Source organism: Mobula birostris, chromosome 5 (genome assembly GCF_030028105.1).
Source record: "Mobula birostris isolate sMobBir1 chromosome 5, sMobBir1.hap1, whole genome shotgun sequence".
In the NCBI taxonomy this organism is placed as follows: Eukaryota; Metazoa; Chordata; class Chondrichthyes; order Myliobatiformes; family Myliobatidae; genus Mobula; species Mobula birostris.
Genome location: NC_092374.1, coordinates 170,826,313 through 170,851,501, shown reverse-complemented (window position 1 = coordinate 170,851,501; position 25,189 = coordinate 170,826,313). Strand labels below are relative to the sequence as shown.

Genomic DNA, 25,189 nt, shown 5'->3' with positions numbered 1-25,189 from the left:
AGTGGAGTCATGCAGGAGTCAAAGTCAAATTTATTGTATCTGCACAAGTACATATGTGCTTAGGTGCAACGAGAAATTTGCCGCTACATCACAGGCACATAGATTCATATAAACAGCATTCAGAAGAAAAACATAAATTATACAAGAAAGAGCAGAATTATAATAAAACAAGGTCCATTGTAGTACAAAATGGTTGTTTTTGAACCTGGTGGTAAGGGACTTCAGGCTTCTGGTATCTTCTGTCGATCAAGGTGCCTGTATCGTTCTAAGCGCATGTTTTCTGGACAGTTGCAGGGAGATAATTCCCTGCATATGTTGGGGAAATTCAATGCATGAAGCCCATAAATACTGTAATTCTACAATGAGTAATCAAATCAGTGCACACATTACACATTCATTACCGGTAGGCACGTTAATAACATGCTTCTGATTTTATTCCAAATGCAATAACTTTATTAAATAGTGAGGAAGATTAATATTCGACCATGCACTGCAGGTGCTTGGTTTTGGAAATTAATTGGCATTTGCTGTTACTCTGTCCATCATCCCCCAGACCCCATGTAATCTGGTCCCAGGTCTGCATTTTCCTCGATGAAGTTATTATGGATTTAGATGTTCAAGGCACCTTTGAGCTTGTTTTATAAGGATTGCTCTGGAACAGTGCCCATCAAACAGGCCCATCCTCCAGCTCACCGTGCTGAGTTTCCACTCATTTCTGTGGATTTAAGGAGACTGTGGAACATCTGATTCCTTTTGGAAGGTGTTCCCTACATGTGTTTATGATATAGCCAGCAGTGGTGGCCAAACCTAGTAAGAAAGCAGTTTTATAAATTTTTCAGAAGTAATTTTCATTGAATTTTAAGAATAAATCATTCACTGGTGATGGAGTGCCAGTGCGATTTTAAAACACGTCAAAATGCTGGAGGAACCCAGCAGGTTAGATAGCATCGGTGTTTCAGGTCCAGGCCCTTCACTGAAAAGAAAAAGGAAAGATAGCTGATATAAAAAGGTCTTGATCTTCCAATCACCCACACATCCGTACCTCTGGTTCCCCTCCTCATCTCCCTCCCTTCAGTCCATGCACGACTGTCCTCTCCTATCAGATGCCATCTTTTTAAGCCCTTTTTCATTCCCACCCAACACCTCTCATTCCAACTCTCCCCACTCCCTCACCCCTAATCTGGATCTGATCATCACCTGCCAGCGTTTTTTCCCCACACTTTTATACCAGCTTTCTCCCCTCTTTCTTTCCAGTCCAGATGAAGGGTCTCAACCTAAAACAATGTCTGTTAATTTTTCTTCATAGTTACTGCCTGACCTGCTAAGTTCCCTCAGCATTTCTCCAGAGTTCCAAAATCTGCAGTCAGTCTCACTGTCTGTCTGTGTGTCTCTGTCTGTCTGTCTGTCTGTCTCTCTCTCATCAAAACATTTCAATTTTGTTTTTGCTGATAAACCTCTAACAGCTTGCTTTAATTTAATCCTGCAAAGTTCCCAGTCTAAAAGCTTAGAGGAGTGAGTTGTGTTTGAATGTTGCATGATGACATAAGTTTGTAGTCAGCAATGCGAGCAGATTTGTGCTGAAACTCAGAGGAGTGTGAATGTTTTTGAAGAGGAATGCAGTAGTGCAAATTCATGAGCTGCACCAAGGAGAACTCTGCTGCTGTAACCACCGAGAAATGGGTGCCAAGTGGAAAGGTTTATGGCTCAATTCAAATTAAAACTACTTGTCGATTTCTGCTGGTTTCTGCAGGGTTTGCACTCGCCAACGTCTGTTAGGAGGTTCCTTTGAGGGACAGCCTGCAAAAGAACGTTCAATTTTAAGTGTGCAGCACCATATCCGTCAGGAACGCAGGTACGACCACCAGCAGTGCCACAGTCATGACAAAGTGTCAGGAAATCCCAGTGAAATTTCAGGCTGATTTTGTTAATGCTTAATTGCCTGCCAGAGAATGCAAATCCAAAAATATTTGTTTGTTTATTAATGAAAACCTTTAAGCTGCTTGGCCTACTAAGACTTATCATCCTCAGCTTCACTAATGAACCAAATCTGGAATTCCGGAGAAAAAGAATGGGGAAAACGGGAAATGTGCTCCCACCAAGAAATGCAGGGATGGGTTCTCAGGAAAAGATGAATAAGTACATGAAGGAGAGCTAGTGATGGGGGGAGATAGAGAGAGAGATGAATAAACACACAAGGGAGAGATGGATGGACATGAGAGAGATGGGAATGGGAAGAGATGGAGAGAGATAGATGAACACGAGAGAGATCGATAAACACGTGAGGGAGAGATAATGATGGGGAAAGAGTGAGATAATTAAACACAATAGAGATGGTGTTGGGGCAATATGAAAAGAGAAAATGAAGAACAAAAGGGAGAGATGGTGATGAGGAGAAATGCATAAATACACAAGGCAGAGATGATGGGAAGGGATGGAGGGAGATGGATGAACACAATAAAGAAATGGGGGTGGGAGGAGATGGGGATGAGAAGCGATGGAGAGAGATAGATGAGCATGAAGGAGAGATGGAAGGAAAGAGTGTGAAGTAGGAACAATAGCATGGACAGATGGGCCAAATGTCCTGTACATTCAGTGTAATTCTCTATAAGGTTACCATGGGGTGTAAAACCTGCAAGTTCATTCTCTATGTCTGTTGAACTATAAGGAATGGAGTGAGTGCACAGCAAATGAATACACAGACAATTCCAAACTCATGCCAAACGCAATGTTTCATACACTTTCTGATTCCTGACTGCAGGAAGAAAATTCTTGGAGTTTATTTCCTGTTGCTTTCTATATTTTGGACAATTTGCGCAATAAGAATTCCTACAAAGCCACAAAGCTGTAGTTATTTTTTTAATGCAAATAATCTTAGTTGCTGTGTTTGGAACTGTTAACCTTGTATGGATGAGAGAATATGGTTGAACCCAGTACCTTGGATATTATTCCTCTTTTTGCAGATCCCTTCGACACGGGTCAAGCACGCAGCGAATCAGCAGAGGCAAATCACTGGAAACACTGTCACAAGATGTGGGTGAACATTAACTAACTCAGTCCACAGAGTGTAGAGTACTTTCCCCTACTCGTGCTGAGGTGTTTTATTGCAAGTGTGGTTAAGGTTAAAATCAGCATTAAACCTGAGGTGTTGTCACAGCAGAAAAGTACTGAGCCTGAGTGTCCCATGCAAGAGATGGCCAGTTCCTTTAACTTACATGCTAATTGTCAGCAGCTCTGGGGAGCAAAGAAATGTGCTTCAGAGTCCAAATATCCATATTACTCCATGGGCAGCAAGAACCATGGCTTTCTCCCTGCTCCCTCTCTCCTCCATTCAAAGGTAATGAATGTGAGTAAGTTCCTGGACTTGCCCTGTATTTACAAAATGATACTGTCTGTTTGTGATTCTCTTAGTGATGTCTTAATATTCCTTAATATCTTAATGCGGGGTAACTACTGGTCTAGATGATGTTGAAAATTATTGTTAGATTTTTTTTTAAATTTTCTTATAGTTTTTTCCCTGTATTTCTTTTGTTTCACTTTCTGGTCTGACTTTTCATTAAATTCACACATTCTAATCCACTGTTCTTCCCTCAGCTCTGCTTTGCTCATTTTGCGATTCTTGCATCTCTGTAGTCAAGAGATCCTCTCTCTGCTGTCTGCTGTTACCTGCATGCCCTGCTTCAGCCTAATGCAGACCACAGAAGGTGCATCTCCCCTAAAGCAGAGATATACATCGCAACCTGCAGAAAGATGTGCACCATTGAATGAGCACTGGGGCCTCAGAATGAAATTGGCTCCATGACCTTGCATTTTTATTCCTGACTCATTAATTGTTGGATTCCCCACACCTTAACTCTGTCAGGATGTGTTCACAATCTCTGTCTGTCTCCATGTAGCACTCCAGCACAGTTCGGTACCGGAATGCCCAGCGAGAAGACAGTGAGATAAAGATGATACAGGAGAAAAAGCAGCAAGCTGAAATGAAGCGGTAACTTTGCATTTCCCTGTGAGCATTTGTAAGCCCTGTTTGCCTTTCACTGACTGAGGAAATGGTTCTTCTTCTTCTGTTCAGCAAGGTCCAAGAAGAAGAATTACGTGAAAATCATCCTTACTTTGACAAACCCCTCTTTATCGTTGGACGGGAGCATAGGTTTCGAACATTTTGTCGGGTGGTGGTGAGGGCTCGGTTCAATGCGTAAGTCTCTTGAGCACTTTTTTTCTCCCTCATTCCTCCTTTCCTTTCTCCACCCTCCTTACCCTTCTCTTGCCCTACTCTTCTTCTCCAGAATTCATTCATTCATTCCCCATCTCCCTGTCACCCCCCCCTCCCCTCTCCCCATCACCCCTCTCCCCAAATCCTCTCTAGCTTTCCTTGCCCTTTCTCTTTCATAAGATGTAATGGAAGATTTTCTCATGGCCATGATCTAACCAGACCACAGCTCACTGGGATATGAGTTTTTGTTGCCATCGCCACATCACAACAGAATCTTGTCTTTCAGATCAAAGACGGACCCAATTACAGGAGCAGTTAAGAACACCAAGTATCATCAGCTGTAGTAAGTGCAGCTTGCTCTGCATCCATTACTCTGAGTGTTGTTCCATTTTAATTACATCTACGGGCATGAGTGACCTTTAGATCACATGACCATGTTACCTGTAGTAACAGCTCTGATCTCAGATCTGAAGCAACATTTGCATTTCTTACAGGTGGAATTCTCCCAGTAATTTGTCTGCACTTAAATTCCGTGAGTGTGTGTGTGTGTGTGTGTCTGTCTGTCTGTCTGTCTGTGTCTGTCTCTGTCTCTGAACTGTGAATGTCTGTGCATCTCTGTGTATGTGCATGTGTCTTCGTCTGTGTGCATGTCTGTGTGTTTGCCTCTGCCTTTCTCTCACCCCCACTCTGCCCTCCCAGCTCCACCCCTGCCCAAGCCCCATGTGTGTACATGTATCCTGTCTGCTACACTGGGCTTCTCAAATCCATAATGTCGACCAGCTCTGATTGTGACCATTCAGCTCACTGTGACTGCGCACGATCTTTAACAATTCTCTGTTCCAGTCATTTACGTATATGCTGGTGTTCTGCATTTATTAGGTTCCCTAACTTGTCTATTATGCATTAACAGTAAGTGGGTCATCGTAAGTAGTTAAAGCTCTTGTTCCTAACCTGTGTCCGCATTCACTGAATCTCACAGCTCTACTGTCTTCTTTGGAAATCCTTTCCAGTTAGTCCAGTGCCTACAAACGTCTCCTTTTCCCACCACACCAGGTTCAAGAAAAGCTACTTCTTTTCATCCACTCTGTTCTTGACCATACAACCCTCATCACCACCTCAGTACAGCAACAATAAGACCACTAAATGGACTTCTTTTTATTGTGCTTTTTCTTGTATGATTTTGTATAATTTGTGCTCATGTTTTTTTTGTGTAAATGTTGTTTGTGTCTCCAATGCGATCTGCCAGTGATGCTGCTGTAAGTTTTCATTGCAACTGTACATACATGTACTCGTGTATGACAATAAAACTTGTTTTTGACTTTTTATCTGTCCAGTTCCCTTTGGAAACTTCATACTAAATCTGTTCCCACAGCCCTTTCAGACAGCACCCAGAGTAGAAATCCTCTGAGGACCAGGTCCACTCTAGGCCTTTCCGCATTCAATAGGTTTTAATGAGAAACCCCCACTCATTCTTCTAAATTCCAGTGAGTACAGGTCCAGAGCCATCAGTCGTTCCTCATACAATAAGCCTTTCATTCCCAAAATCATTCTTCTATGGTGGAGGAATCTTGACCAAAGGGCACAGCCTTAGAATAGAAGGACATCCATTTAGAACGGAGATGAGGAGAAATTCCTTTCACCAGAGGATGGCAAATATGTGGAGTTCATTGCCACGGGCAGCTGCGAAAGCCAGATCTTTGAGAGGTGGTGGTTGATAGTTTCTTGATTAGTCAGGGCATGATAGGTTATGGAGAGAAGACAGGAGAATGGGATTGAGAGGAAAATGGATCAGCCATGATGAAATGGAGCAGACTCAATGGGCTGAATGGCCTAATTCTGCTCCTGTGGTATGATCACACTGTAAATGAAGTTCTCCTTATTGCCCATTATTTGTATGTACCCACATTGAGTAATGTCTGCCAAGCTGATCGTGTACCCCTCCACAGCGTAACTGTTCTCTTTGTGCTCTCTGCTAGTGATCTGCTTGGACTAGTCACCTACTTGGACTGGGTAATGATTGCAGTGACTATCTGCTCGTGCATTTCTATGATGTTTGAAACACCATTTACAACAGTCATGCACACACCAACCTTACAGGTAAAGTCATACCAGTAACGCTATTTGTGTTAATATTCTTCTCTTACCCTTTTTATTAGCATATGGTGCAATATGTAATGAAAGCATCAAATTATATTAGGAAAATAATTCTGCAAAAGATGAAGTGGCTATTCATTATAGCAGTAGTTAAATCTGTTGCAGTGTCATTTTCAAATTTTATATCATCGGCTTTGGCTCAAGAGACACAGCAGATGCTGGCATCTGGAGCAACAAGCAGACTATTGGAGAAACTCAGCAGGCTGAGCAGCTTCTGTGGGAGGAAAGGAATAGCTGACATTTTGAGTTTAAACTCTGCATCAGGACTTGGCTCAGTCTCAGTTCGCAGCCCCGTCACAAGGTCTCCAAGTTGAAACGTTGACTCTATTTCGTGTTCCAGCAGGAACCTGCTAACATTTTCTGATCTCCAGCATCCACAGTTTTTTTTTTTTTTTTTTTGCAATAAGGCAAGGAGTCCAGGTTGACATTCCAGTGCGTTACTGAGGGAGTCCTACCTTGTCAGCAACGCAACCTTTCAGATGTGGTTTTAAAGCCAAGCCCCATTGGTGCTGCCAAGTGGATACAATAAGTCCTGCAATATGAGGAAAGGATAGTGTAGTGTCCAAGTTACTGGGCTTGCAGCCACAGTTTGGAACCAGTGATTGAATGGCATGAGTTTGAATCTCAGTGGAGTAGCTGGGATTAAAACTACCCAAAATTCAAAAACTCTGATCATAAAACTACAAGATTGTTATAAAAACTCAACTAGTTTGCTAATATCAATCAGGAATCAAAATCAGCAGTTTTTACTTAGCCAGTGCTTGACCCACATCCATTAACGTTCTTTTCTCTTTACTGCTGCCTCAATCCTGGGCAATTAGGGATGGGCAAAAAATGCTGGCATTGCCAGCAGCTGAATAAATAAAGAAGCAATTCGAAAGAATAACAAGAGCCAATGTTCCTCGTCTCTGGCCAATATTCATCTTTCAGTCAACACTGAAGCATATTGTTTAGTCATGGCACTGTCAGGGTACTGAAGGAGGGTGTGCTGAAAACAAGAGATAGATATATATAAAACCATATATAGCAATTACAGCACGGAAACAGGCCATCTCGGCCCTTCTAGTCCGTGCCGAACTCTTACCCTACCCTAGTCCCACCGACCTGCACTCAGCCCATAACCCTCCATTCCTTTCCTGTCCATATATCTACCCAACTTAACTTTAAACGACAACATAGAAACTGCCTCAACCACTGCTGCTGGAAGCTCGTTCCACACAGCTACCACTCTCTGAGGTAAAGAAGTTCCCCCTCATGTTACCCCTAAACTTTTGTCCTCTAATTCTAAACCCATGTCCTCTTGTTTGAATCTTCCCCACTCTCAATGGAAAAAGTCTAACCACATCAACTCTATCAATCCCCCTCATAATTTTAAACACCTCTATTAAGTCCCCCCTCAACCTTCTACGCTCCAGAGAATAAAGACCTAACTTGTTCAACCTTTCTCTGTAACTTAGGAGATGAAACCAAGGCAACACTTTAGTAAACCTCCTCTGTACTCTCTCAGTTTTATTGACATCTTTCCTATAATTCGGTGGCCAGAACTGTACACAATACTCCAGATTTGGCCTTACCAATGCCTTATACAAATTCAACATTACATCCCAACTCCTGTACTCAATGCTCTGATTAATAAAGGCCAGCAAACTAAAAGCTTTCTTCACCACCCTCTGTTCTAAAGCATTCTTTAATGCCCTACCATTTACCATGTATGTCCTATTTTGATTAGTTCTACCAAAATGTAGCACTTCACATTTTTCAGCATTAAACTCCATCTGCCATCTTTCAGCCCACTCTTCTAACTGTCCTAAATCTCTCTGCAAGTTTTGAAAACCTACTTCATCATCCACAACACCACCTATCTTAGTATCATCTGCATACTTACTAATGCAATTTACCACCCCATCATCCAGATCATTAATATATATATTACAAACAACATTGGACCCAGTACAGATCCCTGAGGCACACTGCTACACACCATCCTCCAATCTGACACACAGTCATCCAGCACTACTCTCTGGCATCTCCCGTCTAGCCACTGCTGAATCCATTCTACTACTTCCATATTAATACCTAGAGGTTGAACCTTCCTAACTAACCTTCTGTGTGGAACCTTGTCAAAGGCCTTACTGAAGTCCATATAGACAACATCCACAGTTTTACCCTCATCAACTTTCTTAGTAACCTCATCAAAAAATTCAATAAGATTTGTCAAACATGACCTTCCATGCACAAATCCATATTGACTGTTCCTAATCAGACCCTGTCCATCCAGAATATTATATATACCATCTCTAAGAATACTTTCCATCAATTTACCCACCACTGACGTCAAACTCACAGATCACAGGTTGAAGATCAGAGACGGGATTTATAAAAGACGTCAGGGATGGCTTCTTCATGTAATGGGTGGGGCATATTTGGGACAAGCTGCCAGAAATAGTGAATTAAATCGAGCACATTAGCAACGTTTAAAAGCAGTCTAGATAGTATAGGTGGCACAGTGGTGCAGTAGTTAGCACAATTACTGTGCAGCACCAGCAATCATTGATCGGGGGTTAATTCCTACTGTTGTCCAAAGGACTTTGTACATTCTCCCCATGACTGCTGGTGTTACCTCTGGGTGGTCCAGTTTCTTTCCACATTTCAAAGATGTACAGTTCTTGTTTGTGTTAGGGTTCAGAATCAGGTTTATCATCACCAGCATGTGTCGTGAAATTTTTTAACTTAGCAGCAGCAGCAGTTCAATGCAATACATAATATAGGAGAAGAAAAAATAATAAATAATAATAAGTAAATCAATTACAGTATACGTATATTGAGTAGATTAAAAATTGGGCAAAAAACAGAAATAATATATGTTAAAAAAGTGACGCAGTGTTCACAGGTTCAATGCCCATTTAGGAATTGGATGGCAGAAGGGAAGAAGCTGTTCCTGAATCACTGAGTGTGTGCCAACAGGGATCTGTACCTCCTGCTTGATGGTAACAGTGAGAAAAGGGCATGCCCTGGGTGCTAAAGGTCCTAATAATGGACGCTGCCTTTCTGAGACACTGCTCCTTGAAGATGTCGTGGGTCCTTTGTAGGCGAGTACCCAAGATGGAGCCAACTAAATTTACCACCCTCTGCAGCTTCTTTTGGTCCTGTGCAGTAGCCAGCCACCACCCTCCCCCCTTACCAGACAGTGATGCAGCCTGTCAGAATGCTCTCCACAGTACATCTGTAGAAGCTTTTGAGCGTATTTGTTGACATACCAAATCTCTTCAAACTCGTAATGAAGTATAATCGCTGTCTTGCCTTCTTTATAACTGCATCGATATGTTGGGACCAGGTTAGGTCCTCAGAGTTCTTGACACCCAGGAACTTGAAACTGCTCACTGTCTCCACTTCTGATCGCTCTATGAGGATTTGTATGTGTTCCTTCGTCTTACCCTTCCTGAAATCCACAATCTGCGCTTTTGTCTTACTGACATGGAGTGCAAGGTTGTTGCTGCGACTCCACCCCACTAGTTGGTATATCTCACTCCTCTACGCCCTCTTGTCTTCATCTGAGATTCTACCAACAATGGTTGTATCATCAGCAAATTTATAGATGGTATTTGAGCTATGCCTAGCCACACAGTCATGGGTATAGAGAGAGTAGAGCAGTGAGCTAAGCACACACCCCTGAGGTGCACCAGTGTTGATTGTCAGCGAGGAGGAGATGTTATCATCAATCCGTACAGATTAGGAAGTTGAGGATCCAATTGTAGAGGGAGGTACAGAGGCTCAGGTTCTGTAACTTCTCAATCAGGGTTGTGGGAATGATGGTATTAAATGCTGAGCTATAGTCGATGAACAGCATCCTGACATAGGTGTTTTGTATTGTTCAGGTGGTCTAAGGCTGTGTGAAGAGCCATTAAGATTGCTTCTGCCATTGACCTATTGTAACGACAGGGCAATTTGCAATGGATCCAGGTCCTTACTGAGGCAAGAGTTCAGTCTAGTCATGACCAACCTCTCAAAGCATTTCATCACTCCAGATGTGAGTGCTACTGGGCGATAGTCATTAAGGCAGCTCACATTATTCTTCTTGGGCACTGGTATAACTGTTGCCTTTTTGAAGCAAGTCGGAACTTTCACCTGTTGCAGTGAGAGGTTGAAAATGTCCTTGAGTACTCCCGCCAGTTGGTTGGCACAGGTTTTCAGAGCCTTACCATGTACTCCATTGGGACCTTCCACCTTGCGAGGGTTCACCCTCTTTAAAGACAACCTAACATCTGCCTCTGAGACAGTGATCACAGGGACATCAAGTGCAGCAGGGATCTTCACAGCTATAGTTATATTCTCCATTTCAAAGTGGACATAGAAGGCATTGATGCTATATACAGCTTCCTTTCATGCTATTGGGTTTCGCCTTGTATGAAGTAATGTCTTGCAACCCCTGCCAGAGTTGTCGTACATCCATTGTCACCTCCAACCTCGTTTGAAATTATCCCTTCGCCCTTTAAATGGCTCTCCGCAAATCATGCCTGGTTTTCTGGTACAGACCTGGGTCAGCAGACCTTAATGCCACAGATCTAGCCTTTAGCAGACAACGTACCTCTGGTTCATCCATGGCTTTTGGTTTGGGAATGTACAGTAAATCTTTGTAGGCACACACTCATCCACACAGGTTTTAATGAAGTCGGTAACAACTGCAGCATACTCATCAAGATTTGAAGATGAATCCCGAATACAGTCCAGTTCACTGATTCAAACCAATCCTGTAACCGCTCCTGTGCTTCCCTCGTCCGAACCTTCTTGGTCCTCACTACTGGTGCTGCAGTTTTCAGTCTATGCCTATAGTCGGGGAGGTACAGCCAGGTGATCAGACTTACTGAAGTGAGGGCATGGAATAGCATGGTAGGTATTCTTGATGGTGGTGTGACAGTGTTCCAGTGTGTTGTTTCCTCTGGTATTGCAAGTGATCTGTTGATGGTAATTGCATAGTGATTCTTTCAGACTGGCCTGGTTAAAATCCCCCAAAACGATGGTGAAAGGTTAGGGTGTGCTGTTTTGTGCATGTTGATCCCATTGCTCAGATCATCTAAAGCTTCATTGACATTGGCCTGAGGTGGAATGTATACTGCTACCAAAAGGACCTCGGAAATCTCCTGCAGTAAGTAAAAAGGACGGCACTTAACTGCTAGATATTCCAGGTCTGGTAAGCAGAATTGGGACAGCACTGATATATTTGTGCACCGAGAAGAGTTGATAATGAGGCTTTCTCCTCCACTTCTGCTTTTAAGAGACTCTATAGATCTATCCTGGCAGTGTATAGTAAACCCGTCAATCTGAGTTGCTGCATCTGGTACGGAAGGAGTTAACCAGGATTCCGTGAAACAAAGGACTCATGCTGTCCTAATTCCCTTTGATTCAGCACCCTAGCTCAGAGATCATCAATTTTATTCACCAGAGACTGCACTTTTGTCAGCAAGGTAGTCAGTATTGGGAGTTTAAAACCCCCATTTCCTTAAACGCACTTGTATCCCTGACCTGCAGCCACGTTTCCTACGTAGAATCCAGTGAGGAGTCCGTCCACAGTCAGCATTGTTTCCGTCAGTTTTAAGCAGCGATAGGTCGTTTAAACACATTAAGACATCCTTTATCGACTGCACTGACCTTGGAAGCAGTTGTGCTTTTTAGCTGTGTCAGGCTGAAACGAGAATATTTCATCATATCCACTGAGAGTTCTGCTGCTACGCAAGTTTCCTCGAGGTGCCCCAGAACTGGTTAGTAAGTTGTGAGCTTATTATATTGGCACCGGACATGTGGTGACACTTGCAGGCTGCCTCCTGGCACAACTCTCACTGATTAGATTTGATGTGAAATCAATGCATTTCACTGTATGTTCTGATGTATGTGTGGCAAATAAAGCTAATCTTTCACCTTTACTTAGTTTAGAAGGCTATGGGCCGAGCACAGGCAGATGGGACTATCTGACTGGGCAACCTAGTAGGTTGAGTTGAGCTGAGGGGCCTGTTTCCATGCTGTATGTTGTTGTCTCATTATCACACTCTGCAGTGGCTACTGTATGCAGAGTTTCCAATAATTTAACCGTGACCACTTGAGACCTGTAATGAAACTGCATGTCTTTCCCTCTCCATACTGTGTATTTAGAGTTGTTTTACATCAAGCGTGGTGATCATAGTGCATGCAGCTCTTGCCTACAGGGCATGTTTGAACTTGCAAATGATCTGCTCATGATTTTCCAATTAATAACAACAAGATATTGAATAGAGCTTTCCTGGATTCTTGCCTCCTGTCTTAACCCTGTGTAACCTACAGGTGCCCATCACCTGTACTAGCCTGGCTGTAGACCCCAACAACAGTGAGTCTTCATGTCTCTTTTCCACCTACACTACTAATGCCCAAATCCATGAGTAATGCAGGGAATGTCCTGCATGCTTACAAATGCGATCATGTACAGTGCTGAGGTACAAGTCTGTTATAGGACCTATTGTCTAGAGATAATGAGTTCAAATCCCACCATAGGATTCAAATATACTGCGTCCGGTGCTCCCGATGTGGCCTTTTATATATTGGCGAGACCCGACGCAGACTGGGAGACCGCTTTGCTGAACATCTACGCTCTGTCCGCCAGAGAAAGCAGGATCTCCCAGTGGCCACACATTTTAATTCCACATCCCATTCCCATTCTGACATGTCTATCCACGGCCTCCTCTACTGTAAAGATGAAGCCACACTCAGGTTGGAGGAACAACACCTTATATTCCGTCTGGGTAGCCTCCAACCTGATGGCATGAACATTGACTTCTCTAACTTCCGCTAGGCCCCACCTCCCCCTCGTACCCCATCTGTATCTTATTTTTATGCACACATTCTTTCTCTCACTCTCCTTTTTCTCTCTCTGTCCCTCTGAATATACCTCTTGCCCATCCTCTGGGTCCCCCCCGCCTTGTCTTTCTTCCCGGACCTCCTGTCCCATGATCCTCTCGTATCCCCTTTTGCCAATCACCTGTCCAGCTCTTGGCTCCATCCCTCCCCCTCCTGTCTTCTCCTATCATTTTGGATCTCCCCCTCCCCCTCCCCCTCCCACTTTCAAATCCCTTACTCACTCTTCCTTCAGTTAGTCCTGACGAAGGGTCTCGGCCTGAAACGTTGACTGCACCTCTTCCTAGAGATGCTGCCTGGCCTGCTGCGTTCACCAGCAACCTTGATGTGTGTTGATAGGATTCAAAGTACATTTATAATCAAAGAATGTAGAAATTATACACCTTGAGATTTGTCTGCTTACAGGCAGCCACAAGAAACCGGATGAACCCAGTTTAAAAAACAAAGGATCAAAACTACTGCGCAGAGAAAGAGAAAGAAAAAACACAATATTGCAAACAATAGAAGCAAGCAACAGCGTTCTGAACCAGATTGAATCAGAATCAGGTTTATTATCACCGGCATGTGTCGTGAAATTGGTTAACTTAGCAGCAGCAGTTCAATGCAATACATAATATAGAAGAAAAAAGCAAAATAAAATAATAAATAAATAAATTACAGTATAGGTATATTGAATAGATTAAAAATCGTGCAGAAGTCAGAGATCTTGACACCCAGGAACTTGAAACTGCTCACTCTCTCCACTTCTGGTCCCTCTTTGTCTTACCCTTCCTGAAGTCCACAATCATTTCTTTTGTCTCACTGACATTGAGTGCCAGGTTGTTGCTGCGACACCACTCCACTAGTTGGCATATCCTGCTCCTGCACACCCTCTCATCACCATCTGAAATTCTACCAATAATGGTTGTACCGTCAGCAAATTTATAGATGGTATTTGAGCTATGCCTAGCCACAAAGTCATGGGTATAGAGAGAGTAGAGCAGTAGGCTAAGCACTCGCCCCTGAGGTGCACCAGTGTTGATCGTCAGCAAGGAGGAGATATTATCACAAATCCACACAGATTGTGGTCTCCTAGTTAGGAAGTCATGGATCCAATTGCAGAGGGATGTACAGAGGCCTAGGTTCTGCAACTTCTCAATCAGGGTTGTAGGGATGATGATATTAAATGCTGAGCTATAGTCGATGAACAGCATCCTGACACAGGTGTTTGTGTTGTCTAGGTGGTCAAAAGCTGAGTGAAGATCCATTGAGATAGCATCTGCCGTTGACCTATTGGATCCTTAGATCTGCTCCCTGGTGCAGCGGAGTAGGCCTTAGCTTCGGAATTGGGAAGATGGAAATTTAAAATGGTGGTTGAACAAATTTGGGATTAAAAATTAAGCATCTTCTTATCCCCTATTGACTACAGAAAGGATGCGAGAGTTTGGAAAAGTGCAGAAGGTATTTTTGAGGATACTGTTTGGATTACAGAGTATAAGCTATAAGGAAAGGAGAGGGTGAACAAACGGGTTTTCTCTGGAGTGGCAGAAGCTGAGGGTACTTGATAGAAGTTTATAAAATTATGAGAAGTATGGAAAAGGTTGACAGTCAAAACCTTTTTTCCATGTATAGAAATATCAAATACTGGGGGACAGTAAGAGGGGGAAAGTTTAAAAGAGATGTGTGGGCAAAGTTTCTTTTTTACATAGAGTGGTTGGTGCCTGGAATACGCTGCCAGTGGTGATGGTGGAAGCAGATATGATAGTGGTATTTTAGACAGATACGTGAATATACAGGGAATAGAGGGATATGGATCCTGTGCAGGCAGAGGGATTAGTTAAATTGGCATTGTGTATGACACAGTACAGTGGGCTGAAGTGTCTGTTCCTGTGCTGCACTGTTCCTTGTCCATGGAACTACAGATTATTCTGTAATGAAGGAAATCTGTTGTCCATCTCTGATCTGGCTTTATGTGATCCCAGACACAGCAATGAGCAGTTATCTCTTCTGCTTCTCTCTCTGCAAGCAGGAACTGGACCAGGACCTGGTTATTGTAATCAACAGCTGTGATCATTTTATATCTGGCATATGTGCTGGTAATGGAAGTGATAGAGCTGGGTACATGATAGTCAGCATATACCCAGTGAGCCAGAGGACCTGTTTCTCTACTCTATGAATCTATGAAATAGTAGATTTTACTGTTTTTAGTTTCATTTTCCACTATTGGCATTCCCTTGAACGGATCTCTCATACACCAAAGATGAATTCTTGATGTTCCAATCTACCTTGTTGTAGCTCTGCACTGCACTCTCTTAAGTGTAACACTATGTTCTACACATAAGAGATTCTGCAGATGCTGGAAATCCAGAGCAATACACACAAAATGCTAGAGGAGCTCAGCAGGTCAGGCAGCATCTATGGAAGTGAATAAACATTCAACTTTCAGGCCAAGACCCTTCATCAAGACTGAAAAGGAAAGGGAACAATACCAGAATATAAGAAGATGGTGAAGGAAGGAAAGACAAGCTAGAAGGTGATAGGTAAAGCCAGGTGAGCGGGGAAGGGTGGTTGAAATAAGAAGCTGGAGGTGATAGGTGGAAAAGGCAAAGGGCTGGAGAAACATTCATCTGCTAAGAGAGAACAGTAGATCATAGGAGAAAGGGTACCGGGGGAGGTGATAGGCAGGTGAGGAGAAGAGGGAAGAGGCCAGAGTAAGGAATTGATAAACAGGGAAGGGAGGAGGGGGAAAATTATGGGAAGTTAGAGAAATCCATGTTCATAGCATCAGGTTGGAGGCTACCTAGACAGAATATGCAGTGTTGCTCCTCCAGCCTCAGAGTGGCCTCATTGTGGCAGAAGAGGAGGCTTTGAACCAACGTCAGAACTGGAAGGGGGATAGGAATTAAAATGGTTGGCCCCCCAGGAAATTCTGCTTTTAGTGGATGGAGCCACTCTCTCAGTTTGGATGGGCCACACCTCATATTCCATCGGTAGCCTCCAACCTGATGACATGACTGTCTAGTTCTCCTGGTAATTTCCACCCCCCCCCCCCCCACACTTATCTCATCTTCCATTCCCACTCTGTCTCCCCTCATACCTCCTCTCCTCTCAACTGCCTATCGCCTCCCCCTGTGCGCCTCCTCGTTCCCTTTCTCTCATAGTCCACTCTCCCCTCCTATCAGATTCCTTCTTCTTTGCCTTTTCCACGTATTAGCTCCCAGCTTCTTACTTCATTCCCCCTCCCACCTACCTGACTTCACCTATCACATTCTAGCTTGTCCACCTACCCCTCCTCCCATGTCCTCATTCTGGCATCCTTTCCAGTCCCGAAAAGAGTCTCGGCCTGAAATCTTGACTGTTTATTAATTTCAATAAATACTGCCTGACCTGAGTTCCTCCAACATTTTGTGTATATTACACTATATTCTACCTTCTGTTTTCTTTTTACTACCTCTTTGTACTTAAGTATGGAATGACCTCTCTGGATGGGATTTCACTGTGTATCAGTACACATGACAATAATATAGCAATACCATTGTAACACCATTACATATTTCCCTCGGAGCTACTACATATTATTAACACATCACATATTTTCATATTTGCTCTGGCTTTAGAGAATCAGGTTTATTACTACTTGTACACGTCCTGATGAAGGGTCACAGCCCGAAATGTCAGCTGTTTATTCTCCATAGATGCTGAGTTCCTCTAGCATTTTGTGTGTGTTTTGTGGCAGCAGTACATGGAGGACACAAAAATTACTATGAGTTACAATAAATAGTGCAAGATGTTTCAACAAAAAAATCCCCATGTAGATTATGACTCCATAGCATTCTTTTTAAAACTTTCCTATTAGTTCCCTTACACTACACCACCCCCCCATATTTCTGTGAGCTTCTTTGCAGTATTTACCAAGCTCCCATTCTGAAGTTCCGGTTAAATATGCTTCCACCACCCGTTCAGGTTACGGGTTCTAGATTGTTGCGTGTTCTTACGTAAAGCTCCTCGCCCAGTCAGCTCCTGCATACTTAGCTGACTCCCTTAAACCTGCAACACAATGGACTGTAGGTGCTGGACTCTGCAGCAACACACAATACACTGCTCTCCAGTTGAGGGGTTTTCATTGAAAACATCGTCTGTCCATTTCCCTGCTCAGGTGCTGCCTGGCCCGCTGAGTTCCTCCAGCGTTTTGTGTGTCGCTCTTAAACCTACACCCTCTAGTTTACTGATGGAAGTTGTTTGAGACATTTTTGATTTTTGCTCACTTTGGTCCATACACTGATGCCTTTGTGTCTTTAGATTGCAGAGTTCGTGTTTGTGATATTCATGAGCATCGAGCTGAACCTCAGAATCCTGGCTGATGGTTTATTCTTCACGCCCACGGCTGTCATCAGGGATTTTGGCGGAGTGATGGACATCTTTATTTACCTTGTAAGAACTCAGTTTGCATATATATTGATTCTTAAATCTGACTTCCCAGCACAGTTATCAGCCTGGAAAACATCAACCCACAATCACACTGGGCAGAGAAGTAAAGGACATATCTCATATAGATACAGAGTCAGTGAGCTGTCTACAATTCTGGTAGGTGTGTAACGATATGGGGCAGCTGGCAAAAGAGAAACAAAAGCTTCATAAGATGATACAAGGACTGAGAAGTTATAGCTACCAAAAGTCAGAACCCATCCATGTTTCTTTGCCCAGAGAAATGACTATGGCATTACCTGACTGAAGCCTTAAGGATTACAAAAGAGTTCCGTTCATTTGGGGTTTCCACATGGAAGAGCCCAAACGTGGAGCCATCAATAGAAGAGCCAGTTAATAATTCCGATTTGAAGTTCACAAGAACGTTCAAGTTTATCATCGCTGACATATGTCATGAAATTTGTCATTTTTGTTGCAGCAGTATAGTGCAAGACATAAAAATTACCATGTTACAATAAAAAAATTGGATAACTAAATAGTGCAAAAGAGAACTAGTGAGATAGTGTTTATAAGTTCATGGGCCATTCAGAAATAACAGAGGGGAAAGAAGCTGTTATTTAAAAGGTTTAGAAACACAAACACAAGGAAATCTGCAGGTGCTGAAAATTCAAGCAACACACACAAAATGCTGGTGGAACGCAGCAGGCCAGGCAGCATCTATAGGAAGAAGTACAGTCGACGTTCTGGGCTGAGACATCAACTGTACTACTTCTTATAGATGCTGCCTGGCCTGCTGCGTTCCATCAGCATTTTGTGTAAGTTGCCTAAAAGGTTTAGTGTGGTTTTAAGGCTCCTGTACCTTTCTAATGGTAGTAATGAGAGGAGGGCATGTCTTGCGATAGTGACAGTCCTTAGCGATGGATGCAACCTTCTTGAAGCACTGCCTTGTGAAAATCTCCTTGATGGTGTGGGTGGTTATGTATGTGATGGAGTTGGCTGAGTCAACAAATCTCTGAATCCTCCTATACCGAAGAAGCAATGAGAATGGGGAAATCTTACTCCCATGGGGAGGATTTGAGGTGCCATGCAAAGGTAGGTTTAAAAAGATGTGGGATAAATAGAGGGCTGGGGAGGAGGTATTAGGTGTGGAGCAAAAACACCAGCATGGAGAAGAGGGGTCTTATGGTCTGTTTCTGCCCAGTGGCTGTGGTGTCTCCTGTGCACTTCATAACAGAGGATGTGGTCTGTGTTAATATTGAGGATTCCACTGGGGTTCAGTCTGAGAAGTGGGGTGTGCTACACTGACCGCAGAACAGAACCTGGCCCAGTACTGGTGCTCAGCACCTCTGGACTTGGGTCCTGTCTATATCCTAACCGGCTGACTTTGCCTCTCCTGCTCTGTCCGTCAGCAAAGCCTGATCTTCCTGTGCTGGATGCCGCACACTGTCCCTGCCCAGTCAGGAGCCCAACTGCTGATGATGCTGAGGTGCCTGAGACCTCTGCGGATATTCAAGCTGGTTCCTCAGATGAGGAAGGTTTTGCGAGAGCTGTTTAGCGGTTTCAAAGAAATATTTCTGGTGAGTAGCCACAGATGTGAAGGCTTTGAATCCTTGGAAGTAACAGTATAAAGGATAGTGGGTGGGTGGGGGCTTGCCATTCAACCCCTCGAGTCTGTTCTGGGAATGAACATTCATTTAACCCCACTTCCAGCCGTTCATCCATATTCTTGCAGATTCTGATCCTTCTGCTGTTTTTCATTTGGGTAGGGAATTTCTGCTACTGCCTTCTGCCCCTCGGGCTAACTGAGGGAAATATCTTCTCAAACATCCTCTGATCCCTCCACTGATCAAAAACTCTCTGCCACCAAGTTACTGAGCTACAGTGCAGGGGATTGTATTACTTCTGTTTGCCCAGCCTAAGTCTCTCCTTTATATACTTCTGCATCTTCCATGTAAACCACAGCAAATATTAAAATTCATTGTCACAGGCAAATGTACCCAGGGTATAAATGCCATGAAAATGCTTTTTATAGCAATAGCACATTGCATTACAAACGTGAGAAACACTAATTAACATCAATTATGCACAACGTACATGATACAACAAACAAAATTAAACGTACTGATACTCAGTGAAAGTCAAGTCTCTGGGCAGGAAGCTTTGGTTGAAACTTGAGGTGCAAGTCTTCAGGCTTCTGGACCTTCTGCCTGATGGCAGCACGGAAGGGAAGGCGTGGCCTGGATGGTGGGGAGTTCCTGATGATGGATGTCACCTGCCTGAGACATTGCCTCTTGAAGATGTCCTCGATGGTTGGGAGTGATGTATCCGTGATGGAACGAGCCGAATCCACCACTCTGCAGTCTTTTGTGTTCCTGTGCTTTGGAGTTTCCGTACCAAAATGTGACACAACTAGTTAGAATGCTTTCCAGTATATATTGGGAGAAGTTTGTCAGAGTTTTTGATGACTTGCCGAATCTCCTTAAGCTTCTAAGCAACATAGAAACATAGAAAATAGGTGCAGGAGTAGGCCATTCGGCCCTTCGAGCCTGCACCGCCATTCAGTATGATCATGACTGATCATCCAACAGAACCCTGTACCAGCCTTCCCTCCATACCCCCTGATCCCTTTAGCCACAAGGGCCATATCTAACTCCCTCTTAAATATAGCCAGTGAACTGGCCTCAACTGTTTCCTGTGGCAGAGAATTCCACAGATTCACCACTCTCTGTGTGAAGAAGTTTTTCCTAATCTCGGTCCTAAAAGGCTTCCCCTTTATCCTCAAACTGTGTCCCCTCGTTCTGGACTTCCCCAACATCGGGAACAATCTTCCTGCATCTAGCCTGTCCAATCCCTTTAGGATTTTATACTTTTCAATCAGATCCCCCCTCAATCTTCTAAATTCCAACGAGTATAAAGTATAAGGCATATGAGTATAAAGCAGAGGCTCCAGTGCACTTTTTTCCTGGCTGCATCTGTGCTGGGCCCAAGTTAGGTCCAGAACCTCTGGCTGGGTCTACCATGAAGAGCTGGCAATTTCCTCGACATAGGTCAGCTCATCTGAGACCTCTTGGCTCATGCAATGAACCAGCTGGAGGTGAGACATTAGACGACCTTTCCCCTACTCCTGCTCTGAAGTCAATACTGACCCCAGCAACAAAGCACTCATGAGCTGAGCGAAGGGTGAGGTTGCCTCACTTTCTACCAGTCAAGTTGATACAGGCAGCACCACCCTGTCTAACTCCGTAGAGTCTCCGGCCTCATGCTTCCTGACAATATAAAAGTGGCCTAAAGAGTCCATGCTAGTTTTTGGAACAACCCCATCAGTCTCATTCCCCAACTAACCTCCTGGCAACCTGTTCTCTCTCACATGCCCATTAACTTGCCGGTTCCCCTGCCACCCCATCTTCTCATATGGTAGTTTACAACCACCAACCCCACACGCCTTTGAGATGTGGGAGGAAGCAGGAACACACAGGGGAACCAATAGGTCACAAGGAGAACGTGTTGGCTCTTTGGCCATCTCCCCCACCATTTCCCCACTGTTCTTCATATTTCTCTTTCCAATGTAATCCAGATCCTACATGGTGTGTGTGTTCGCTCCTGATCTCCAGCCTGCCTTAAGTGAAATCATTGTCTGTTGTCTCTTCTGTCAGGTTTCGATTCTGCTGTTAACCCTCATGCTGGTCTTCGCAAGTTTTGGGGTTCAGCTTTTTGCTGGGAAACTTGCCAAGTGCAATGATCCTCACATCACCAAGCGGGTAAGCAACTTAACTTCAGAAAATACAAGACAGAGCTCCATCTTCCTTTGTCATTCTTAAATTTGTTAAGGTATGACCATTGACTTTTCTAATTCCCCCTATGCACATAAGCAATGCACATAAACTGCTGGAGGACCTCAGCAGATCAGGTAACATCTTATGGAGGAAGTGAACAGTTGACATTTTGGGCTGAGATCCTTCATAAGGGCTATATTTCCCTCAGATTTCCAGCAGAATACAAGATAATAAGAGGAATAGATAGAGTGGATAGCCAGCGCCTCTTCCCCAGGGCACCACTGCTCAATACAAGAGGACATGGCTTTAAGGTAAGGGGTGGGAAGTTCAAGGGGGTTATTAGAGGAAGGTTTTTTACTCAGAGAGTGGTTGGTGTGTGGAATGCACTGCCTGAGTCAGTGGTGGAGGCAGATACACTGGTGAAGTTTAAGAGACTACTAGACAGGTATATGGAGGAATTTAAGGTGGGGGCTTATATGGGAGGCAGGGTTTGAGGGTCGGCACAACATTGTGGGCCGAAGGGCCTGTACTGTGCTGTACTATTCTATGTTCTAGAATCTTATGGCGTCTGTGTTCTTGTTCAACCCTCACTAGTTCACCTTTGTTCACCTTCAATATCTCTCTCCCTCGTTTCCCAGACTCATCATACTCTTCCCCCGGTTGGGCCTGCCCATCTCCCACATACCTCTCCACTTAGGTTTCTTCTCCGATGTTTCCTCTTTCCTGTCCCTCACTCATCTAGTTCCATCTGCCCACCCATCACCTACAGAAGAAGTAAAATTCAATGGTCATACCAGCATCTGCCTCAGCCCTCCCTCTCATCTCTTTATAATGGTCAACCCCCTCTACTCTCTCAGTCCTGAGGCAGAGTCTTGACAAAAAACATCAGCCATCCCTCTGACCCACAGATACTGCTTAACAAGCTGAGTTCCTCCAGCAGATTAATCATTGCTTGAATCATTATTTGTTTCCCAGGAATGTCTGCATACAATGCAAAGTTGTTGATCTTTCTTTTCAGTGAAGAGCTTGGCTTGGGCATTTTTGAGTGTCAGGTTGTCCTAACTGTGGTCCATCAAGATCTCAGTTTTTCAGATGAGGTGGCACTTCACCTTTGAGTCGGCTGGGGTGATATACTGCATCCAGTGCTCCCGGTGAGGCCTTCTATATATTGGTGAGACCCGACGCAGACTGGGAGACCGTTTCACTGAAAACCTACACTCTGTCCGCCAGAGAAAGCAGGATCTCCTAGTGGCCACACGTTTTAATTCCATGACCCATTCCCATTGTGATGTGTCTATCCACGGCCGCCTCTACTGTCAAGATGAGGCCACACTCAGGTTGGAGGAACAACACCTTATATTCCGTCTGGGTAGCTTCCAACCTGATGGCGTGAACATTGACTTCTCTAACTTCTGTTAATGCCCCTCCTCCCCCTCGTACCCCATCCCTTATTTATTTATTATTATAATTTTCCCCCTTTTTTTCCTCTCTCTTTTTTTCTCCCTCTGTCCCTCTCACTATAACTCCTTGCCCATCCTCTGGTCTCCCCTCCCCCTTTCTTGCTCCCTAGGCCTCCAGTCCCATGATCCTCTCCCTTCTCCAACCTCCTATCCCTTTTGCCAATCAACTTTCCAGCTCTTGGCTCCATCCCTCCCCCTCCTGTCTTCTCCCATCATTTTGGATCTCCCCCTCCCCCTCCCACTTTCAAATCTCTTACTACCTCTTCTTTCAGTTAGTCCTGACGAAGGGTCTTGGCCCGATACGTCGACTGTACCTCTTCCTATAGATGCTGCCTGACCTGCTGCGTTCACCAGCAATTTTTGTGTGTGTTGCTTGAATTTCCAGCGTCTGCAGATTTCCTTGTGTCTCGGTTTTTACTTGTTTGTTTTTTTTAGAGATAGCGCAAAATTGGCCCTTCCAGCCTTTCAAGCCGTACCACCCAGCAATCTGCAACAAACCCGACTTAATCCTAACCTAATACAGGACAATCTACAATGTCTAAATTAACCTACCCAATACATCTTTGGACTGTGGGAGGAAACCGGAGGATCTGGAGAAAACCCTGACATTCCATGGAGAGGATGTACAGACTCCTTACGGAGGACGGGGGATTGAACTCCAAACTCTGGCATTCTGAGCTGTAATATCATTGCATTAACCACTACACTACCATGTTCTGGGCAACCAGCGGCTTGTGAACTCCATTAAAATAAAAGCTGAAAACATTAGGACCTCAAACAGAACAGCATAGAAACAGGCTCTCCAGTCCACCATGTCTGTGCCAAACACAATGCCGAATTAAACTAATCCTTTCTACCTGCACATGATGCATATCTAAAAGCCTCTAAAATACCACCATTGTGTCTGCTTCCACACCATTCCTATAGCGCATTTCAGGTACGCACCATTCTCACGTAAACACGAGGAATTCTGCAGACGCTGGAAGTCCTGACGAAGGGTCTCGGCCCGAAACGTTGACTGCACCTCTTCCTAGAGATGCTGCTTTGGCCTGCTGTGTTCACCAGCAACTTTGATGTGTGACGCACCATTCACTATGTTTTTAAAAAAACTGATCCATACATCTCCTTTGTACCTGCCCCCCTCACCTTAAATAGTTGCTGTCTAGTATGCGACTTTTCAGCCTTTGGATTTGGATAATTACTTTATGTGTGCCTCTTATAATCTTATGAACTCCTATATTGTTGTTCATTGAGGATCCCAAACAACATCCCCTTTCATTAACAAGTTACCAGAGGGAGTGAAGGTTTTCCCACCCAGTCCATCTGTCACTGAGTCACAATGAGAGGAACTACTTTGATAATAGGCCAGTCCAGATAATTCTACACCTGGTTATTGCCAAATATTTTCATCATTATGTTCTCCTTTGTTGGAAATAAATGTTGCAATTTTCCCCAGGGACACCTCCCACAGAGCAAGAGCTGGCTGGCATTTTTTCATTATTTAAAAATAATAAATTACCATCCAAGTCTTTTCTTCTATCTTCCCACTTACTATATGAGCTAACATTTCATTAGAACTGCTGGAGTCACTTGGGAATATAGAAATCAGAAGAATTGAGAGGGGATCTTATAGAAATACATAAAATTATGAAAGGGATAGTCAAGGCAATCAAAGGGATTACCAGAGGAAACAGCAAAAGTTCTTTCCTTTGGTAAGAGGGAATAGAACTTGGGGACATAGCCTCAAGATTCAGGGCAGTAGATTTAGAGCAGAGATGGGAAGGAGCTGTTTTTTCAGAGTAGTGAATTTGTGAAATTCCCTGGCCACGGAAGCAGTAAAAGCTACCTCGTTAAATATAGTTAAGGCACAGATAAATTTTTGGACAGTAGACAAGTTAAGGTTATGGGGAAAAGGCAGGTAGGTGGAGCTGAGTTCACGGTCAGATCAACCATGATCTTATTGAATGGTGGAACAGGCTTGACTGGCCAGATGGCCTACTCCTGCTCCTGCTTATGTTCTTAATCGGCTGCTGTTAATTGATGTATGCTTCATGCTGTGAATATTATTGATGACAGGAATTATAATTTGCTCATTTTCTCCATGAACATGGACACTGAGATTCTACACCATCCACTTTTTACATTGGGTACCTAGTGAGTGATACTCTATTGATGGAGACCTCAGCCGATCACCGGGTGAGAATGTACATGGTTAATAGCAACACTCACAACACACTGGAGGAGCTCAGCAGGTCGGGCAGCATCCGTGGAAACAATCAGTCAACGTTTCGGGCCAGAACCCTTCGTCA

General features: G+C 43.9%; 1 protein-coding gene across 1 annotated transcript in view; it reads left to right on the top strand.

Annotated features, from left to right (window-relative positions):
* Positions 1-25,189, top strand: part of nalcn (sodium leak channel, non-selective) — a 195,788-nt gene that overhangs the window by 109,930 nt on the left and 60,669 nt on the right. The window contains exons 19-27 of the mRNA XM_072258858.1: positions 1,751-1,852; positions 2,961-3,030; positions 3,894-3,985; positions 4,070-4,192; positions 4,497-4,553; positions 6,187-6,307; positions 17,522-17,653; positions 19,057-19,224; positions 21,301-21,405. Coding sequence (XP_072114959.1) covers positions 1,751-1,852; positions 2,961-3,030; positions 3,894-3,985; positions 4,070-4,192; positions 4,497-4,553; positions 6,187-6,307; positions 17,522-17,653; positions 19,057-19,224; positions 21,301-21,405 — 970 coding nt within the window. The remainder of the gene's footprint in view (positions 1-1,750; positions 1,853-2,960; positions 3,031-3,893; positions 3,986-4,069; positions 4,193-4,496; positions 4,554-6,186; positions 6,308-17,521; positions 17,654-19,056; positions 19,225-21,300; positions 21,406-25,189) is intronic.